We start from the raw sequence: 18991 nt of genomic DNA on the forward strand, positions 1-18991 counted from the left end.
TTCCTCTTAAAGGATACCTTTCAGCATTTCGTATAATACTGGTTTAGTGGTGATGAACTCCTTTAGCTTTTCCTTATCTGTGAAGCTCTTTATCTGACCTTCAATTCTGAATGATAGCTTTGCTGGATAAAGTAATCTTGGTTGTAGGTTCTTGCTATTCATCACTTTGAATATTTCTTGCCATTCCCTTCTGGCCTGCAAAGTTTCTGTTGAGAAATCAGCTGACAGTCGTATGGGTATTCCCTTGTAGGTAATTGAGTCTCTTTCTCTTGCTGCTTTTAAGATTCTCTCTTTGTCTTTTGCTCTTGGCATTTTAATTATGATATGTCTTGGTGTGGTCCTCTTTGGATTCCTTTTGTTTGGGGTTCTCTGCGCTTCTTGGACCTGTAAGTCCATTTCTTTCACCAGGTGGGGGAAGTTTTCTGCCATTATTTCTTCAAATAGGTTTTCAATATCTTGCTGTCTCTCATCTTCTGGCACCCCAATGATTCTGATGTTGGTACGCTTGAAGCTGTCCCAGAGGCTCCTTACACTATCTTCGTATTTTCGGATTCTTTTTTCATTTTGCTTTTCCGGTTGGGTGTTTTTTGCTTCTTCGCATTTCAAATCTTTGACTTGATTCTTGCGCTCCTCTGGTCTGCTATTGGGTGTAATATTCTTTATTTCCGACCGTGTATGCTTAATTTCTAGTTGTTTCTTTATCATAGCATCGAGGGTCTCATTAGTTTTCGTGAGGCTCTCCAAAAGTTTATTGCAAGCCCTCAAAATTGCGTTTTTTAGCTCTATATCCTCCATTTCTGTCATGTTTTTTTGTCTCCGCATTTTTTATGCTTTCTTGGTGCACCCCCTAGTGGTCTTTGTGCGCAGTCTTGTTCTAGTTGAGCCTTGATTGTTGTAGTTAATACTAGAGGGATTTGACCACCAGGCCGACTGGCTGTGTGAATCAGCTGTGTCTGCCGCGGAAAACTTCTGTCCTCTGGGGAGGTGCTAATCTAGCCTTTGCCTGAGGCGATCCGGCAAATGGCTCTGCGCAGGGCTTGGGCGGGGCGGGCTCAACAGGGCGGGCGGAGGGAGCGGTTATGGTGCCCTCAGTCCCGTTCCCAGAGGCTCTGCTTCTCAGAACCCCAGGAACCGCTGCAAACCTCGGAGAGAAAGCTGCCTTCCAACTGATGCCAGACACTCCCGCTTCTCCCGTTTGAGTCCGAGTCCCCAGCGATTCGCCCGTATCTGGAGCTCAGAGTCTGAGACTCCCCCCTGACCGAAAACGACAACCGCGCTCTCAGCCACCAGCCCGCTTTGCGCGCGCACCTCCGCACCTGAGTATTTTCCACACTGCGCCTCCTCTGAGCCTCGGTGTGCTGTTATTTTTCCTTCTAGTTGAAGAGTCTCTCCTCAGCCAGCCTTCCTGTGGTTCTGGGTGATGTCCGTTCCGTCTTTTAGTTGTATTTTTGAAATGGTTGTTTGCGGCAGCAGTCTCCGGCGTTTACCTATGCCGCCATCTTGGTCTCCTCCTCCTTTGATTCTTTTAAATATTCCCATGAACTTTTTAAAAAACAGCTAATTCCTTTTTTCAAGTGAAATGGTGCACCAAATCAATTTATGAAACAGACGGAACATTTTTTTTGATATATAAACTCATTTTGGAAATTTGAATTTATAACATTTACTTTGAAAGTCAGTTGTCATTACATAGCCATCAATGAGGCTGGTTTGATCACCACAAAAACCTGAAATGGGACCTAACTGATTTGGCTCAGTGGATAGAGCCTCGGCCTGCGGACTGAAGGGTTCCTGGTTCAATTCTTGTCAAGGGCATGTACCTTGGTTGCAGGCTCGAACCCCAGTAGGGGGCGTGCAGGAGGAAGCTGATTGATGTTTCTCATCAATGTTTCTATCTCTCTATCCCTCTCCCTTCCTCTCTTCTCTAAAATTAAAAATATATTTTAAAAAAACCCCAGGGGGTTGGGGGGCAAGGGGGCGTATAAGGACACATATGTAGTACCTTAATCAATAAAGAAAAAAAAAACACCCAAAACATGAAATGGGTTAAAAAGATTGCAGCCTTAGTCTTGCGTTTTAGTTATTTCTACGTTTGAGAAAATTGTGTAGCTTTTCAGTTTAACTTGCAATCTAAGGATATTTTATAAAATTCAGATGAGAAAATTCCTGTCATCACTCAGCATGTCAAAGTTCAGTTGTCATTGCACAGCCATCAGATCATGACCGCAGCAGGAGAGGGACAGCATGCCTGACACTGCTTGAACGTGCCCTCGTGTACTGTGTTGTGTGCTCACATGTGCCAGTTGATGTAGATGGGCTGGTGCAAGCCTGATTTAGCTTCGGTAATTAGTACTCATTGTAAGATGTGCTGGTTTATCCAGGGAGATGGCCCAAGTTCTTCAGTCTCCTGAAAAGTCAGTTACCAAGTGGAGGCCTCTAGTAATATTACAGTTTGATACATAACACATTTGAATATGGACTTCTTTTAAAGCATAGTTTTTGTAAGTCAGCTTTTACTCTCTGGGCAATGGAGAGGATGTGGGAAATGGAGTAGGGGGAAGGTGGGTGGGAAGATGGGAATTAAGAGATAATTAAGCAACCAGAACTGCTGTTGGCTCTTGATTATCTCTGGGAAGATTAATGCCAGTGAGGATTCAGAAATGGTGTGGGAATGCTCACTTTTTGCAGATGGGCTGTGTGGAGGAGTGTTGACTCAAATTCTGTTGCTGCAACTGATGCGAGAGAAGAGGAAGTGGGTTTGAAAGAGGGGGTGGGCGAACTTTGGAGTCTTGAGCCCTCTCCTCTCATTCTCCACCCAAGCCGTTTTGCTGAGAGTCCGGCTCTCTCTGTGGGTCTGTGATTGGAGGTGCTCTCTAATTTTGAGTTCCTGCTCAGCTTGGCTCTTACTGCACCTTAATCTCTGTTGGCTGCTCATGTGAGATTGAGAGTTGACAGGATGTGTGACTCTTGAATTGAAGCACCTGCAAAACCCTGAGAATCCATGTAGCAGTTTAACTACAATTTCTCTGAATCCAGGTTATGCAGACATGGGGTGTAGTCTATAGGGAACCCTAACCTTTTCCCTGAATGTCTTAACACTGCCTATTCAGTCATGGGCTGTTAATTTGCTTTCAATATGTTTCCGGAATTAAATTTTGAATGATTTGCTTCTTTTTTTTTAAGCATAAATAATTGAAAACCAATTGCATTGTAGCATGAATTTATGGAGTATACTAAAACCTTTGGTTTCAAGCCAGTTGGAAAGTTCCCTTGTTTTTCTGGCTTATACCATGTATTTGAAGAATGTTGAACCAAGATGTTTTCAATAAGTAAATTGCTATTGCTGTTGAATGTGACCTGGAAGAAACTGAGGAACAGTAGAACTAAAGTTACTGTTTATTGATTTTATTTTTTCAAATTCTTTTGTTAGGCATCTGAAGAAACCTCCCTCAGGGCATTGGAAAGTCTGATGACAGAGTTTTTTCATGACTGTACAACCAATGAGAGAAAACGTGAGATAGGTAAGTGAAGTGTTGAGTTGTAGTCATTTGTAATGGAAAAGCCCCAGTGGGGAGGGAGAGTTGGTAGCCTTGGCTTGTCAAGCCTGAATGTTACTCCTTAAGTTCTTGTTCTTTTGGCTCTGGTTCTGCTGGTTGGTGGCCGGTGAGGTCCGCCAATCTAGCTGCAAGGGCTATGTACTAGTAGTTCATGGAGCCCCCGGTAATCCACAGTGATGGATTTTCTTTCTTTTGATAAAGTGTGGGAAAACCCTCCTCCTGCTTTGTCCTTGGTTTTAGCAGTGTTGAACTTTATAAGAAGCCTGTAAGTATTAATTTTAAAAAATTCAAAGAAATGTTAAAACGAACAAGTTTTTGGTGTGTAGATGTCTAATCTAAACCTCATCTAGTGCCCAGAGATCCTTAAACTGGTCTTACCTCTGGGGGCTTCTTGCTTCTTTTTCCTTATCTCCATTTCCTTATCTCTGTTATCCCACCCTTTCTGCAAGTTTTTATGAATGAAGACTTCAAACAACAGAGAGGTGTAGGTATTTACCTCAGGTCTTTAGGGAACCTCAGTGCCTTTTAGAACCTCTTTGATTTTATATTCATTGACATGAACAATATTCTTTAAAGCGTACTTTAAACTAGAAGTGTATACAGATATCAGATCTCTGTCTCAGGGACATGTTGCTCTATGGTCCTAGTATAATCCTTTTTTCTCCCAGGCCTCAGTTAAACCCTGAACTTGAAAATGAAAAATTTTTTCTCTTTTCAAACTTAAAGGGTTTTTCCCTTGGATGTTTGTACTGACCTTACATTCATTGCTTTTACCTCCTTGGAGGTCTTTATGTGGAATTCTGTGGAGGCCCATTTCTCTGTCCCATTTGGCTTCTCTGACACGTTGACAAGTTAAGTGTTATGGCTGATTATGGTTGAGTTCCGCCTTTTGTCCAAAGCTTGATTGGAGTTTGGATTTCGAGGTCGCCAGTACGGCTTTGACTAGAGCCCATTTCCCTTTGCATCCTTTGAGCATCACGTCAGCTCCTGGTAGATGCTAACCTTTTATCTCTTAATTTTAAACTTGGTGTTCTCTTTTGGGCTTGCCCTTTCTTTTCTGAGGACTAGAGAACCAGAGCATTTCTAAACAAGGAGTACTGACAGAAGCTGAGCCCAGTAGCTGAGAAGGCATTTGGCTTGAAGGATTCACTTTGCTTGCTTCCCTAGATCCTCTCGTATTACACAGTTAGCCTGACCCTCCTCCTGCCCCCAGAGTGATCCCTGTTAGTTTTATGCTATTAAAGTACTTTATAGTGAAAACATCACTGGTGATTTTTACCCAAGAAGGTAAAGGATCTTTCCCTTATACTGTCTACTATAGTTCAGTACTAATTTCTCTGAAATCCTGTTTTTCACTCATACTTGACTTGCTTTTGGTTTTTCTATTAATTTTTGGTTTGCAAAGCAAATACTGCTCACCTTCAGCATTCATGAATGAAAAGTAGAACCTTCGGAACATGTTTGTATTCTAATCTTATTTAAATAACCAGATGCTATAAATGTCTAATTTAAATGAAGAGTGAGAGGAATCGGGGGTTTGGTTCCATAGAATGGGTGTGTCTTAGTTCAGCTTCATTCCAGTGTGGGCTGGAACCACTTGTTTCCTTTTTGATATCTTAGAATGAACTAAAGGTGCACCTAGCTAGGTGGGAGAAAGGCGCCGCCCACTCGCTACCAAAGGTGTGTTATTAGTGCTCTAGAGAGAGAGCTGTCAGTAGGGAACCTTGAGAGACAAACCTGAAGCATCATAGAGGAGCAGCAATTCTCTAGGGATCAGACTCAGTGATTTAGTGGCAAGTTCTAGAACAGAACCCTGAGTTCCTCATTTCCAGCCAGAGCTCATTCTCTTCGGTTTGACTTGACATCTGGGATTCATAGGAATTTTTATTTGATTATAAGAACAGGTCATCAGCTTCCTTTTATGGAATTTGTAATGAGCCTGCCTTCGTGCATGTAACCTAAGTCCTAGGGTCTAGCAGAGCAGTGACTTTAGGATTAGAACTGGCTGCTGTGCTTCCTTCTTTTCCAAGGGCTTCCTAGAATCTCTCAGGGTTGTTGCCTTTTCCTGTTACATTTCATGACCAGTACAGCAGGTTAAGGTGACTGAGGGCAGCATGTGCAGAAACATGGTGATAGACTTGTAATGCTTGCTGTCTGTGGTCCTGGATGATGCTACCGCAGCCCGAGGAGGAGGAAACCATTTCTAACTGATTTGATGTGGACAGGGCTGTTCTTGGCATCTCCCATGATTGCTACTCTTTTTTACTTTTTTGGCTGGTAGTTAAAAATAAAACTAAACCAAATGAAGAGAATTAGCCATCTTGCATTCACTTGCATTTTTGTCTATTCTTTGTTTATATTTTTTTCCTATTTCTCTAGCCAGCATTTTTGTGTGTGTGTGTGAACAGTGTGAGTGAGTGGTGGGGAGATATATACAAGGTATCTCCAAAATAGCTGATAGCTCCATTTTGAAAATGAAATGTATGTTAGTAAATACTGCCTTATAATTACTCAGAGACACCATAGATATATCTCCTGCCCCAGAGGAAACATGTTAGCACTTAGCCATCATTTATAAGGTGAAATGATACTCTTATAACTGTCTATCCACACATTAGGTTAAGTAAGAACTTGAACAATTAAAGTTTCTCTGCTGAAAAAAGTGCCTATTGCAAGCTTACTGACTTTAAAATGCCTGAATACACTGTCAGTGCTCATGGTCATCTCAGAGTTGGAAAAATATGGGCTGTCCTTTCTGTGTTGAAAAATAAGCTGGATTTTGTAGTTGGTTTTGACAACATTAGCATATGTAGAGGGCGGCGCATTTTAAAAAAATAAGACAGCCCAGCCTTGTATTAATTTTATATATTTTCATAGCCTTCTTTTGTTGCTATTTAACTTTTCCAGAGGAGCTTCTTAATAACTTTGCCCAGCAAGTAGGAGCCTGGAGATTCTGCCTGTACTTTCTCTCCAGCACTAGGAATGACTATGTAATGATGTACAGTTTGACGGTTTTTGAGGTAAGTTGTCAGATAATTCTATACTGTTTTGAAAAGCATTTGTAGTCACATTGCCATGTCATTGGCACGAGACTTTAGCTTTGACGTACAGATGGCTGGGAAACAGTGGTAACTTCACTCAGGGGCTTCTCCACTTGCTGCCATTATCAAGGTGTCTGGTGTGCTGGGGGCATGGTTCTGTCTTTGACACCAGAAAGGTAAGATGGGGTCGAGTAGGTAGGTCCTTTGTGGTAGTATATAATTTTCCTTCCATGTTATCATTAAAAAAAATTTTTTTTTATTGTTTTCAGAAAGGAAGGGAGAGGGAGAGAGAGATACAAACATCAATGATGAGAGAGAATCACTGATTGGCTGCCTCCTGCATGCCCCCCTACTGGGGATCATGCCCGTAATCTGGGCATGCGAATTGAACCCAAGATCCTTCAGTCTACAGGCAGACGCTCTATCCACTGAGCTAAACCAGCTAGGATACCACGTTATCATTTAGAAAAAGATAATTAAAGTTTGGGAGGAGGGATGATACCCAGAATATTCTCATCCTAAGCACAAAAATTTTCATTTTAATCAACTCGCTTCCCATTTTTGTCTTCCTATATACACTTAAAAAAACCAATTATAATAATCGTATTGCTCATGCCACTTTATATTATGCTCCCTCCCTTGTCTTTATATAATATTTCTGTAAGTGGTTATACCATTGTTCACCAAGCCATTCTTCTGTTTTTGAACATAAGTTGTTTCTGTCATTATTTTGTGGTGGCCGTTAGAGACAGCCATGTAATAGATAGTTTTACACGTACAGCTTTTTTATTTCCATTAAATTATTTAGCAGATCTTTCCAGGAATGGAATTGTGGTTTTATAGGATTTGAATATTTTTATCACTCTTATTGCAACATTGCATTGCTCCAAACCTTTGTTTACAATCAGGATTGCTTGTTTGAGGTGATACAGCTAACCATTGGATGAAAATCAGTTATTTTTATGTATAGATGGCTAACTTCAGGATGTATATTTGTTTTTCAGAATCTGATCAATAAAATGTGGCTTGGGGTCCCATCTCAGGATAAGATGGAAATCCGTAGCTGCCTACCCAAACTCCTTTTGGCTCACCACAAAACCTTACCTTACTTTGTCCGGAACAAGCTCTGCAAAGTTATTGTTGATATTGGCCGTCAGGATTGGCCCATGTTCTATCATGACTTTTTTACTAACATTTTACAGGTAAGGACATATCTGAGGAAACTTTATCTTGTATATACTTTGTTTGTAGAAATGATTATTTCCTTTCTTGAAGAGGAGTTTTAAGATTAGCATTTTGGAGCTACAGTAGTGATAAATTCACTTAATTTTGTATTCTTGAGAGGTGCAGTGGAGAAAGAGTGTGGGAAACCCAATTGCTTTGTTAACCTCTTGTGAAATTTTGTTCAGCAAATATTTAAAAGCCTGTTAGGTACTGTGCCAGGTATTAGAGTGCAAGGATGAGGCCTTCAGAGCCATAATTTGATAGGGAGATAGCTGTGCTAACAGTAATTATCCAACAATATGGCAATTACTGTAGTGGAAGTATGTGTAGAGTGCAGTGGCGGCATAGCATTTAGACTCAAGGTGCTGAAGTACCTTGTTGCTGGTGGTGAGATGAGAGGTAGTGTTCAGCGTAAGAGGATAGATTGATGGGCAGGGGCCAGCCCAGGACGGGCCTGGCTCAATGACGAGTTTGGAGAAGGGAGAAAATGGCACATTTTTATGTTGGAGTGATAACTTCAGCAATCGTGTGGAGTGTGGATTGCAGAGGGGCTGCAGTGAAGGTGGCCAGTAAGGCTGCTGTTTGCCAAGTCTGAGTGAGACAAGGAGAATCTGAGCCAAGCAGAGAGGCCTGCCTGGTAGATAGAGGCGAGGCACTTAGGAGACAGAGTAAAAAAGCTTTGGTCAGTGGGTGGTGAGGGTCAAGGAAGGGAGGAATCTAGTAGGATGTTTTCCAGATTTCAGGCTTAAGTAGCAAATTTTCCAGGCCAGGGATGAAGAACAAAGGAATGAATTTTGGTAGATGGTAAATTTAGTTTGGCAGAAAAGACACTTAAAATTAGTTCCTTCAGTATATATCTTGTGAGACATTAGGAAATGTGGATCTGGGGTTCAGGAAAGAGGTCTTACTACATACATGTCAGGATTGGAAGTCATCAGGGAATAACTAGAGGGGACCTAAGCCAAGAGGGAGATGATGTTCATCTGAATCATGTGATACAGCTGGAAACGAAGTAGTACCCGATTTACACGATTAACTCAGAATAATTTAAGGTTGCACAGCCAGTTGGTACTGGAGTTGGGTGTTTTGGTTTTTTTTTTAATATATTTTATTGATTTTTTACAGAGAGGAAGGGAGAGAGATAGAGAGTTAGAAACATCGATGAGAGAGAAACATCGATCAGCTGCCTCCTGCACACCTCCTACTGGGCATGTGCCCACAACCAAGGTACATGCCCTTGACCGGAATCGAACCTGGGACCTTTCAGTCCGCAGGCCGACGCTCTATTCACTGAGCCAAACTGGTTAGGGCTGGGCATGTACTCTTAACTGGAATTGAACCCGGGACCCTTCAGTCCGCAGGCCGATGCTCTATTCACTGAGCCAAACTAGCTAGGACTTTTTAAATTCTTTATGATGTTCATCTGAATCATGTGATGCTGCTGGAAACATTTTACTTCTTTATTTTTTATTTTATTTTGAAAAACTTTATTGTTGAGAGTATTACAGATGTTCCCCTTTGCCCCCTTCAACCTGATTCCCTCCCTGCCCCAGGCCTTCAACTCCCTTTTGTCTGTGTCCATAGGTAATGCATATATGCATATAAGTTTTTGGTTAATCTCTTCCTGCCCCCTCCTCCCCCCTTCCCTCTGAGATTCGACAGTCTGTTCCATGTTTTCATGCCTCTGGTTCTATTTTTTTCATCATTTTAGTATTTTGGACTAAGTGAGCTTTAAAATCTTTTCAAGTTTTATTCTCTGTTGCTTATTTATCCATGAGAACCAGTCAGTGGCATGAAAACCATGTCAAGAATGATTGGTGCTCAATTGCTGACATTTCTGATAATGATAATAAAGTGCACCTTTTCTTCAGGTATTGGTAAACAAGACCAAATTGGTTCTGGAATCAACTTCATCATTACATGATTCTTTGATTAAGCCATCTGAAAGGTTTTTTGGACTCAGTTCCATCATGGTCTGCTTGCAGTCTGGGTTGCATAGTTTTTAAATTAAAAAAAATTTTTTTTTTAAACTCTGACAGTTGGCTGAAACATCTATGCAATTTATGCCACCATCATTTTTATTTTTCAGTTGACATACAATATTATATTAATTTCAGGTGTACACCCAGTGATTAGGGAGGAGTTGATTCAGGGCCCCAGAGGATACTTGCAGTTCTGTGCATTGGTTGTACCCTTTCTAGGCTACTGAGAAAGAAGTAGTTACAGTCAAAACTTACTGACAACCTCCCTGAACCTCTCCCCTATCCCTGCCATGCACTAGCATACATACTACACCAGGGGTCCTCAAACTTTTTAAACAGGGGGCCAGTTCACTGTCCCTCAGACTGTTGGAGGGCCGGACTATAGTTTAAAAAAAACTATGAACAAATTCCTATGCACACTGCACATATCTTATTTTGAAGTAAAAAAACAAAACGGGAACAAATACAATATTTGTATTTGCATGTGGCCCCTGGGCCGTAGTTTGAGGACCCCTGTACTACACCTTTCTAGTCTATTCTTCAGGTTCCTGAAATCTGCTGAGCTGGATCTGTAGCCACTGTGCTGGGCCAGATAATTTAGGAGCAAGCAGCATAGGAAAAGAATTGCCTTTTCTCCCCTGATTGTTCTTTCAAGTAACGAATAACTTTCATTTTCATCCTGTTTCTTGCCTGTCTTCCCTTCTTTCAATGATGAAAAAAGGAGGGCTTTAAGATAACATTTTCCATATTGTAGGGATTTATTTCTAGGGAGCACAGAAGCATTTCATATCTATAGAAAAGTGTATTGCCAAATGGAATTTTGGTTGCACAAGTCATTCCCAGCTGAAAGAGTAAGGTTGAAGTTTTGAGGGAAAATAGAGACACTAAAGAGAAAAAAAGAAAGAAGTGAAAGGGGGAAATAATGGAAATCTTATAAAATACAGAAGGATAACCCAAATGGAAAGAGGTGCTTATGAAGGGTCAGTTCTACTTTATTGGAGGAAAAATTGTTACATGAGGATTTTCTGTCCCCCAACTCACCACTGCATTATCTGAATTTAAGTTGGTGTTAGAAATAGTCCAAACTTGTGGAAAATGAAGAGAAAACTTGGAGGATGTACTTGAAGTTTTAGCGTTCAAGAGAACTGATTTAATAGAGAGCTTATTAAAAAGATGAGGTAACATTGGTTTAATCACATAAATTTCAGGTTGACAACATTACAACTTGATATCTGTATACTCTACTGCATGCTCACTACCAAAAGTCTAGTTTCCATCTGTCACCAATAGAGAGCATTAAAAAAAAATTGTTGTCAGTATACTTTTTTAAAAAGGTTTTTAAAATTGATTTTTAGAGAGAGAGGAAGGGGGAGAGAAATATCTATGTAAAAATGAAATATCTATCGGCTACCTCCTACATGCCCTCTGTTGGGGATCAAGCCTGAAATCTGGGCATGTGCTCCTATTAGGAATTGAACCGACAGCCTTGTGGTGCACAGGACGACACCCAACCACCTGAGCCACACTGGCCAGGACTAGAGAGCATTTTTAATATGTCATTAATTGCTACTGGTTTTACATAATGCTGTTCCTGAGAGCAGTTGAATTTATCAAAGTTTCCATTATTTGAGTGCCTTTCCTTGGTCTGCAAAGGGAAGAGTTGTTTTCAGGCAAAGGAAAGTGCCCTATATTTCTTTCTTTAAATCATTTTTATTTTTCAGTTGACATACAATATTATATTAATTTCAGGTGTACACCCAGTGATTAGACATTATATAACTAAGCGATCATCCTGATAAATCTTGATTTATACATAGTTATTAGAATATTATTGTTTATATTCCCTATACTGTACTTTACATCCCCATGACTATTCTGTAACAACCAATTTGTACTTCTTAATCCCCTTCACCTTTTTCATCCAACTCCCGCCTCGGCCCCTCCCATCTGGCAACTATCAAAATGTTCTCTGTATTGAGTCTGTTTCTGTTTTGTTTCCTTGTTTATTTTGTTGTTATTTTACATTCATTTGTGGATAGACATGTATTTATTTCTATTTTATTGATCATATTTTTGATCTTTTTTTTTCTTATTATTCTTCTTAAAGAAGACGCTTTAACATTTCATATAATACTGGTTTGGTGGTGATTAACTCCATTAGCTTTTCCTTGTTTGGGAAGCTGTCTGTCCTTTGATTCTAAATGATAGCTTTGCTGGGTAGAGTAATCTTGGTTGTAACTCCTTGCTTTTCATCACTTTGAATATTTCTTGCAATTCCCTTCTGTCCTGCAAAATTTCTGTTGAGAAATCAACTGACAGAATTATGGGAGCTCTCTTGTAGGTAACTAACTGTTCTGCTCTTGCTGCTTTTAATTTCTTTAAAAATTTTCTTGAATCCTCACCTGAGGATATCTTTTCCTCACTGATTTTTAGAGATAGTGAAAGGGAGGGAGGGGGAAAGAGGAAAAAGGAGAGGGAGAGGGAGAGGGAAGGGAGAGAGAGACAAAGAGAGAGAAACATTGATGTGAGAGACACATTGATTGGTTGCCCCCCGCATGTGCCCCGACCATGGCCAGGGAGTGAACTTGCAACCCAGGTTTGTGCCCCTGATGGGGAATCCAACCATGACCCTTTGGTTTGCGTGGGCCAACACTCTAACCACTGGCCAGAACAAGATACTCTTTTTGTCTTTAACCTTTTGCATTTTAATTATGATGTATTTTGGTGTGAGCCTCTTTGGGTTCATCTTGTTTGGGATGTTCTGCACTTCCTGGACTTTTATGTCTATTTCCTTCTGTCATTTTTAAAAGTAGGTTTTCAATTTCTTGCTCTCTCTCTTCTTCTTCTGGCACTCCCATGATGTGAATGTTGGTATGCTTGAAATTGTCCCAGAGACTCCTTATACTATCTTCTATACTAGTTTTTTGGATTTTTTTTTTTTTTTCTAAGAGACGGGGTCTCACTATGTTGCCCAGGCTGGAGTGCAGTGGCTATTCACAGGCATGATCCCACTACTGATCAGCACGGGAGCTTTGACCTGCTCCGTCTCCGACCTGGGTCGTTTCACCCCTCCTTAGGCAACCTGGTGGCCCCGCTCCCGGGAGGTCACCATATTGATGCCAAACTTAGTGCGGACACCCGATCGGCATAGCGCACTACAGCCCAGAACTCGTGGGCTCAAGCGATCCTCCAGCCTCAGCCTCCCGAGTAGCTGGGACTACAGGCGTGCGCCACTGTGCCCGGCTAGTTTTTTGGATTCTTTTTGCTGTTCTGATTAGGTGTTTTTGCTTCCTTGTATTCCAAATTGCTGATTTGATTCTTGGTTTCATCTACTCTATTGTCAATTCCCTGTAACTTATTCTTAATTTCAGTTAGTGTATCCTTCATTTCTCACTGGTCCTTTTTTATGGTTTCCATGTCCTTGTTTATGCTGTTGAAGTTCTCTCTAAGTTCCTGTACTCTTCCCCTAAGTTCATTGAGCATCAGAGGAACAATGACCTCTGCCAGCTCTTGTGTCTGGGGGAAAGCTGTCCCCCTAGCTCTTGCCTGATGCCAGATACTTCAGTTCCTCCCCTTATGTCCCTGGTGCCTTTCCAGCTGCTGCCCCAGTGCTGGAGTGCAGAAAGAGTGAGTTTGAGTAAGTCCACGTGCAGGCCCTTTAAGAGGAACTGCCTGGGACTCCAGCAGCCTCTGTCTCACTCAGTCTTAATTTCCCCTGGTTTGTATAGCTAGAAGTTAGGGGGACTTCTCTTCCCAGCACTAGAAGCCTAGGCCTGCTGTGGGGTTGGGACTCCTCGCTCCACAGCTGAGATATCCCTTCTGATTTTTATCCACCACGTGTGTGACCAGCCCGTTCTATGTCTCCACCCCTCCTCCTACCAGTCTCGATGTGGCTTCTTCTTTGAATCCTTAATTGTAGGACTTCCATTCAGCTAGATTTCAGGTGGTTCTGAATGAAGGTTGTTCTGTAGTTTAGTTGTAATTTTGATATGGTTGTCGGAGGATGCGAATATGGTGTTTACTGACGCTGCCATCTTGACTGGAAGTCTGCCCTATTGAAGTGGGGAATATACATTCTATCTGTGTGCAGTTCATCTTGTCCTTCTCTTCACTAAGGCTTATATTTTGTTGATTGAGTAAAGTATTTATTTGTATCAGAGCATGAACTACATTTAAAGTTAATTATGATTTAAGAAAATGGTCAAGTATTCCTTAAGTTGTTTGCTCTTTTATAGATTGTAGCATATAGCCAAACAAAGAATTTTAGTGGCAACTCATTTTCTTTTACCAATTCTGGAAACTAAAAAAATGCAATAGTAATGCTTTGAATTTTGTGAAATTGATTAGAAAGAGATAAGTAGTGCTATGCTATTGAAGGTGTTACCTTTTTTCTATTTCATGTTTAAGGAAACTTTATTATGGTACAGTGGATATTGTAGGTGCTAGAAAAAGTGACTTGCTGCATAGTTTTTTGTGAAGTTATAGCTGTATTCTTAGTGTAATGGTGTATATGCAATGTTTCTGCCTGCCATGTATTTAATCTTAAACTTGCATGAAGCATACAAAGTTTAGAAATGTAAAGTTGACTTAACACTTGAATGTTAAAAAGGTATCACAAGTTGGTGTACATATGTGTTAATAACTAATAAATTTGGACAAAGTAACCAAGGCTGTGTTTAAAATCTAGACATGTATAAAAATCGTCATGGTAGGTGTAAGGGAGCATTGTTGTCATTTTTAAGTTTATGATATTAGCATTTTTTATTTAAAATAAGATGAGAATATATTTTGAATGGTTAAAAAACCGACATAAGTGTGCTCTTAAGTCATTTTTCTAAACCGTTGATTTATGCAACCTATTTATGTATGATTAAACACACAGGCGTACTTTGCAGTTTATTATTACTCATACCTTAAACAGTTTTCTCAGAACTTACCTTTTCCTGGCAGTTGATTCAGTCCCCTGTGACTACCCCCCTTGGGCTGATCATGTTGAAAACAACTTCAGAAGAGCTGGCTTGTCCCCGTGAGGACCTCAGTGTGGCTCGGAAAGAGGAGTTGCGGAAGCTGCTGCTGGACCAGGTGCAGACAGTGCTTGGCCTACTGACAGGTGAGCACAGGTGGTGCCCAACGTCAGAGACCTGCCTTCAGAGGACCAGAGCTCAGGCCCTGGCTCTCAGTATATTTGAGCAGTTGTTTTAGCTGTTACTGAATCTGAGCATCAAAACAGAAAGAATGTGGTGCTATATTCCCAGCACCAGTCCAGTGTCTCGCACTTAGTAGACTCAAAAAATGTTTCTGACCTACTTTTCTTAAAGTCTTCCATTGATTGGTGCTCACTCTTACTGCGATTAATGAGGTATAGACCAGGCCATCGGGATGGGATTGAAATGCTGATTACTGTATCCTAAGTAAAGTGGGTGGCGAACACTCTATTGAAAATAATTTGTACTTAAAATCAGGAGAAATTGGAGGAGTAGGAAGATAGAAAATTTCAAATTTTGTGTGGGAGAAGTGGAGACAGACAAAGTGTGTAACAGCATCATGTGTGTTAGGTTGTATTAGTATGTAGCATTTTCTTTGCCATCTTTTCTGTTTTATTGGAGCCCCATGACAATGTGTGGAGAGTAAGAAGAAACAGAAAGCAAACTGACGAATGAGACAGGAGGGAGGAAGAGATTGGAGCACCCTGAGTCAGGAGGGCTGTGACCACTGTGCTGCCAGTGGGCCCTGCTTGTTAGGAGGTGCAGGGCAGCCTGGCTGAGAGGTGCCAGGAGCCTGGGCTTGCTTGGAAATGTAGTGTTGTCTTCAGCTTCTCTGTCCAGGTTTCTTGGATGCCTAGGAACTTTTTTCTTTTGTATGTGTTACAAAGGTGCTTAGCATGCAGTGGGCACTTAAAGTTGGTTATAAGAATGCTTGATCAAAAGTAATCTTGTTATTTGCCCACATCCCTCCCCAGATTTCTAGGCAGAAACCAAACCCTCAGAGCTTTCATTCAAAGCACTTATTGACATCCCTGACTAAATGTTAAATTTCTAGAGTTAGGGACTGTGTCTGATATCTTTACGTTCCACTTTGTGTAGCTATCACACTATATGGGACATTCCAGAACATTTACAGTGCTTCTTCCCTCAACCCACTGTCTGTCTCTATGGATTTTTCTAATTGGACTTTTCATAAAATGGAATCATACAATATGTGACCTTTTGTGTCTGGCTTCTTTTACTTAGCATGATATTTTCAAAGTGTATCCATCCCATAATATTAAATATTTTGGGAACAAAATATTTTCAGAAACTTTTGTGATCATAATAGGTACCAGGTTCTATAAGGAGAAACAAAGAGGAATGAAACACAGTCCCTGCCCTCTAGTAATGTTTACTTCATTAGGGGAGAAAGACGGTTAAAAAACTGCATTAAGAGTTATGGTAGAGGTGTGTTTTATGTGCAGGCAAAACCTAACAGACAGGAAGACTCCTTGGAGGAGATGAGCTGAGTGGAATTCTGAGGACCAGAGAGGTAGCCCTTAGTCTGGTGTAAAGGTCAAGTTGGGATTCTGGGGGAGGGAGCAGGTCAGAGGTTGAGAAAGGGAAGGGCAAGAGGAAGGAACAGCAAGTAGTGCAGCATGATGAAGCCTTGTGTGTGCGGTGGGGGTGAGGTGAGAAGGGAGAACAGAGGCCAGATGCTGAGATTGTGTGGGTTTAGTGAGTGAGGAAGATAAGAGGAGGCAGGCTTGTGGGGGGAAGGTAAATTGAGTTTGGAATATCCAAGTGGTGCTGTCCAAGAAGTAGTTAGACATACGGTTGAGAGGGATGTTTAGACATTGATGTTTGATCAAAGATATCAATAAATTGTTTTTCTAAATCTGATTTGCACATGTTGGACTTTATTTTTCTCTTAAACTCAGTTTCCCTTTCTTGGTATAGGTATCTTGGAGTCTGTCTGGGACAAACACAGCGTTACTGCCGCCACCCCGCCACCATCCCCAACCTCAGGAGAAAGTGGTATGGTCTGCCCACCACATGGTGTTCTTTTTAAATGCAGTGGAGGGTCTCAGCAGGGTAGCAACTGCTTATTTATGCCAGATCCAGATGCTGACTCTTCATTAGTCTATTTTTGGCCTTTTTGTCCATGTTTTCTGAGTAGCTTTCTTAGTTCCTCTTAAGTACTCACTCGTACTTCCTAGTACACTACTTACAATGACATGTTTTGTTTCTTCCTTGCCCATCAGGAAGATGGCACCTTTGATCTTCTGTCACCCACTTCCATCCCCTTCAGCTTATATCTCTGATCCTCCTGGTTTGTTTTTCCCTTTTTCTCAATTATCATGGCTGTGTTGCTCATGCATGGGGCTTGATAGGTCGGCTTTGATAGGCATCGCTGTTGTGGCAGAGGCTGAAGGAGGGGACGGGTACGTGGAGTGCTTTCTTCCCCACTGGGCTCATGAAGACCAGTGTGCAGTAATCAGCTTTGACGTCAGGTCAGAATAATTTGATAAAGCACGGGCATATTTGCAGTGGTCATTAAATAGTTTACTGTAGTTAGTTATTGTCTACAGTTACACTAATAGCTGTTTCAAAAGTCAGGGTGCAGTTCACCTAAAAATGGCTACTTTCAAGGATGGGTGGAAAGAGGAAATTGTGTCTGAGCTGGAACTTTTAGTTTCTAAATGCTTTTGTTTACACTAAATAATCACAAATGCTTTTCAAGTAGAGAGCATCCTGTGAATTGGCACATATTTCTTCCTCTACTGTAAAGGTTGCTGTGGCTAATGAGAAATATTTCCACATCTTTCTCCTCTACCCCAAGGAAATGTGATGTTGAAATCAGACATCTCTAAGCCCATGCTGTTTCACGTAACCTTTTTACAGAGAGGAAGGGAGAGAGATAGAGAGTTAGAAACATCGATGAGAGAGAAACATTGATCAGCTGCCTCCCGCACATCTCCAACTGGGGATGTGCCCGCAACCCAGGTACATGCCGTTGACCAGAATCAAACCCGGGACCTTTCAGTCCGCAGGCAGACGCTCTATCCACTGAGCCAAACCGGTTTCGGCTTCACGTAACCTTTTGTTAATATGTGGAAGTTGAAATTCTTGCAGTTACTAGAGAATTGAAAATATATCATGAAATTTGGGGACTGTTCAGAGTTTACTGGCCCGTGTGGCTCAGTTGGTTGGAGCATCATTGGTGATAGGTTCACTTCCCTGTCAAGGCACATATCCAGGCTGTGGGTTCGATCCCTGGTTGGGGCGCATGCAGGAGGCAACCCAACTGATTGATGTTTCCTTCCCTCCCTCCCTTCCTCCCTTCCTCCCTCTCTCTAAAACCAATAAAAAAATAAATAAATAAAAGTAAACACTAAAAAAATGTCCTGGTCAGTTTTGCTCAGTGGTTACAGCGTTGGCCCACAGGCCAAAGGATTGTGGGTTTGATGCCAGGTCTAGGGCATCTACCTTGGTTTTAGGTTCAATCCCCTAGCCCTGGTCAGGGCGAGTGTGGGAGGCAACCAGTTGATGTGTCTCTCTCACATCTATGTTTCTATGTTTCTCTCTCTCTCTCTCTCTCTCTCTCTCTCCCCCTCCCTCCCTCTTCCTCTCCCTCCTCCTTCCCTTTCACTCTCTGAAAAATCAATGGAAAAAATATTCTCAGTGAGGATTAAAAAAAAGTAAAAAAAAACATGTTTAGAGTTATTTATCATACTTCTTAGATTAAAATCTATTACAGAGGCCTAGAATATATTAAAAGCCCACAGAAAATTGAACTTTGTTTGTACTTTGTGGCAAACCTTCATTTTCAAGGTGAATGAATATTTGAGGTGACTTACCAGATTTATATTTTGCAATATTTGAATGACTGAAGAAAAAATTGCAAATGATACAGAGATTTGATTTTATGAATATATCCCTTGGAGTGTCCTGCAATTTAGCTAATCTTAAAATGTGTCATTTCACTTAAATAATAGTTTGCAAAGATTAGTTCTTTTGAATTAGATTTGTTTTTAGATAGTTGAATCCTAGCTTACTTACCATCCAGTTAAAGTTAACAGCATCAGGCATATTCCAGAAAAACTTGTTTTTCTGTGATGCTTTTCCACTACCAAAATATTTGTGTTTTAGTTGGCTTTGTTCAGGTACATTCCAAGCTAATAACTCAGTTTATACTTCGATAGACTTATTTTTTTGGA

The 18991-nt window shown here is 41.1% G+C and overlaps 1 protein-coding gene across 1 annotated transcript in view; it reads left to right on the forward strand.

The window, feature by feature from the left end:
- The first annotated feature begins 3430 nt into the window (after nt 1-3430).
- XPO6 (exportin 6) overlaps nt 3431-18991 on the forward strand; it is a 90759-nt gene continuing 75198 nt past the window's right edge. Inside the window, exons 1-5 of the mRNA XM_014542951.1 lie at nt 3431-3521; nt 6465-6577; nt 7603-7800; nt 14755-14914; nt 16731-16808. Coding sequence (XP_014398437.1) covers nt 3470-3521; nt 6465-6577; nt 7603-7800; nt 14755-14914; nt 16731-16808 — 601 coding nt within the window. The 5' untranslated portion in view covers nt 3431-3469. The remainder of the gene's footprint in view (nt 3522-6464; nt 6578-7602; nt 7801-14754; nt 14915-16730; nt 16809-18991) is intronic.

The sequence above is a fragment of the Myotis brandtii genome, unplaced genomic scaffold (assembly GCF_000412655.1).
Source record: "Myotis brandtii unplaced genomic scaffold, ASM41265v1 scaffold317, whole genome shotgun sequence".
Classification (NCBI taxonomy): domain Eukaryota; kingdom Metazoa; phylum Chordata; class Mammalia; order Chiroptera; family Vespertilionidae; genus Myotis; species Myotis brandtii.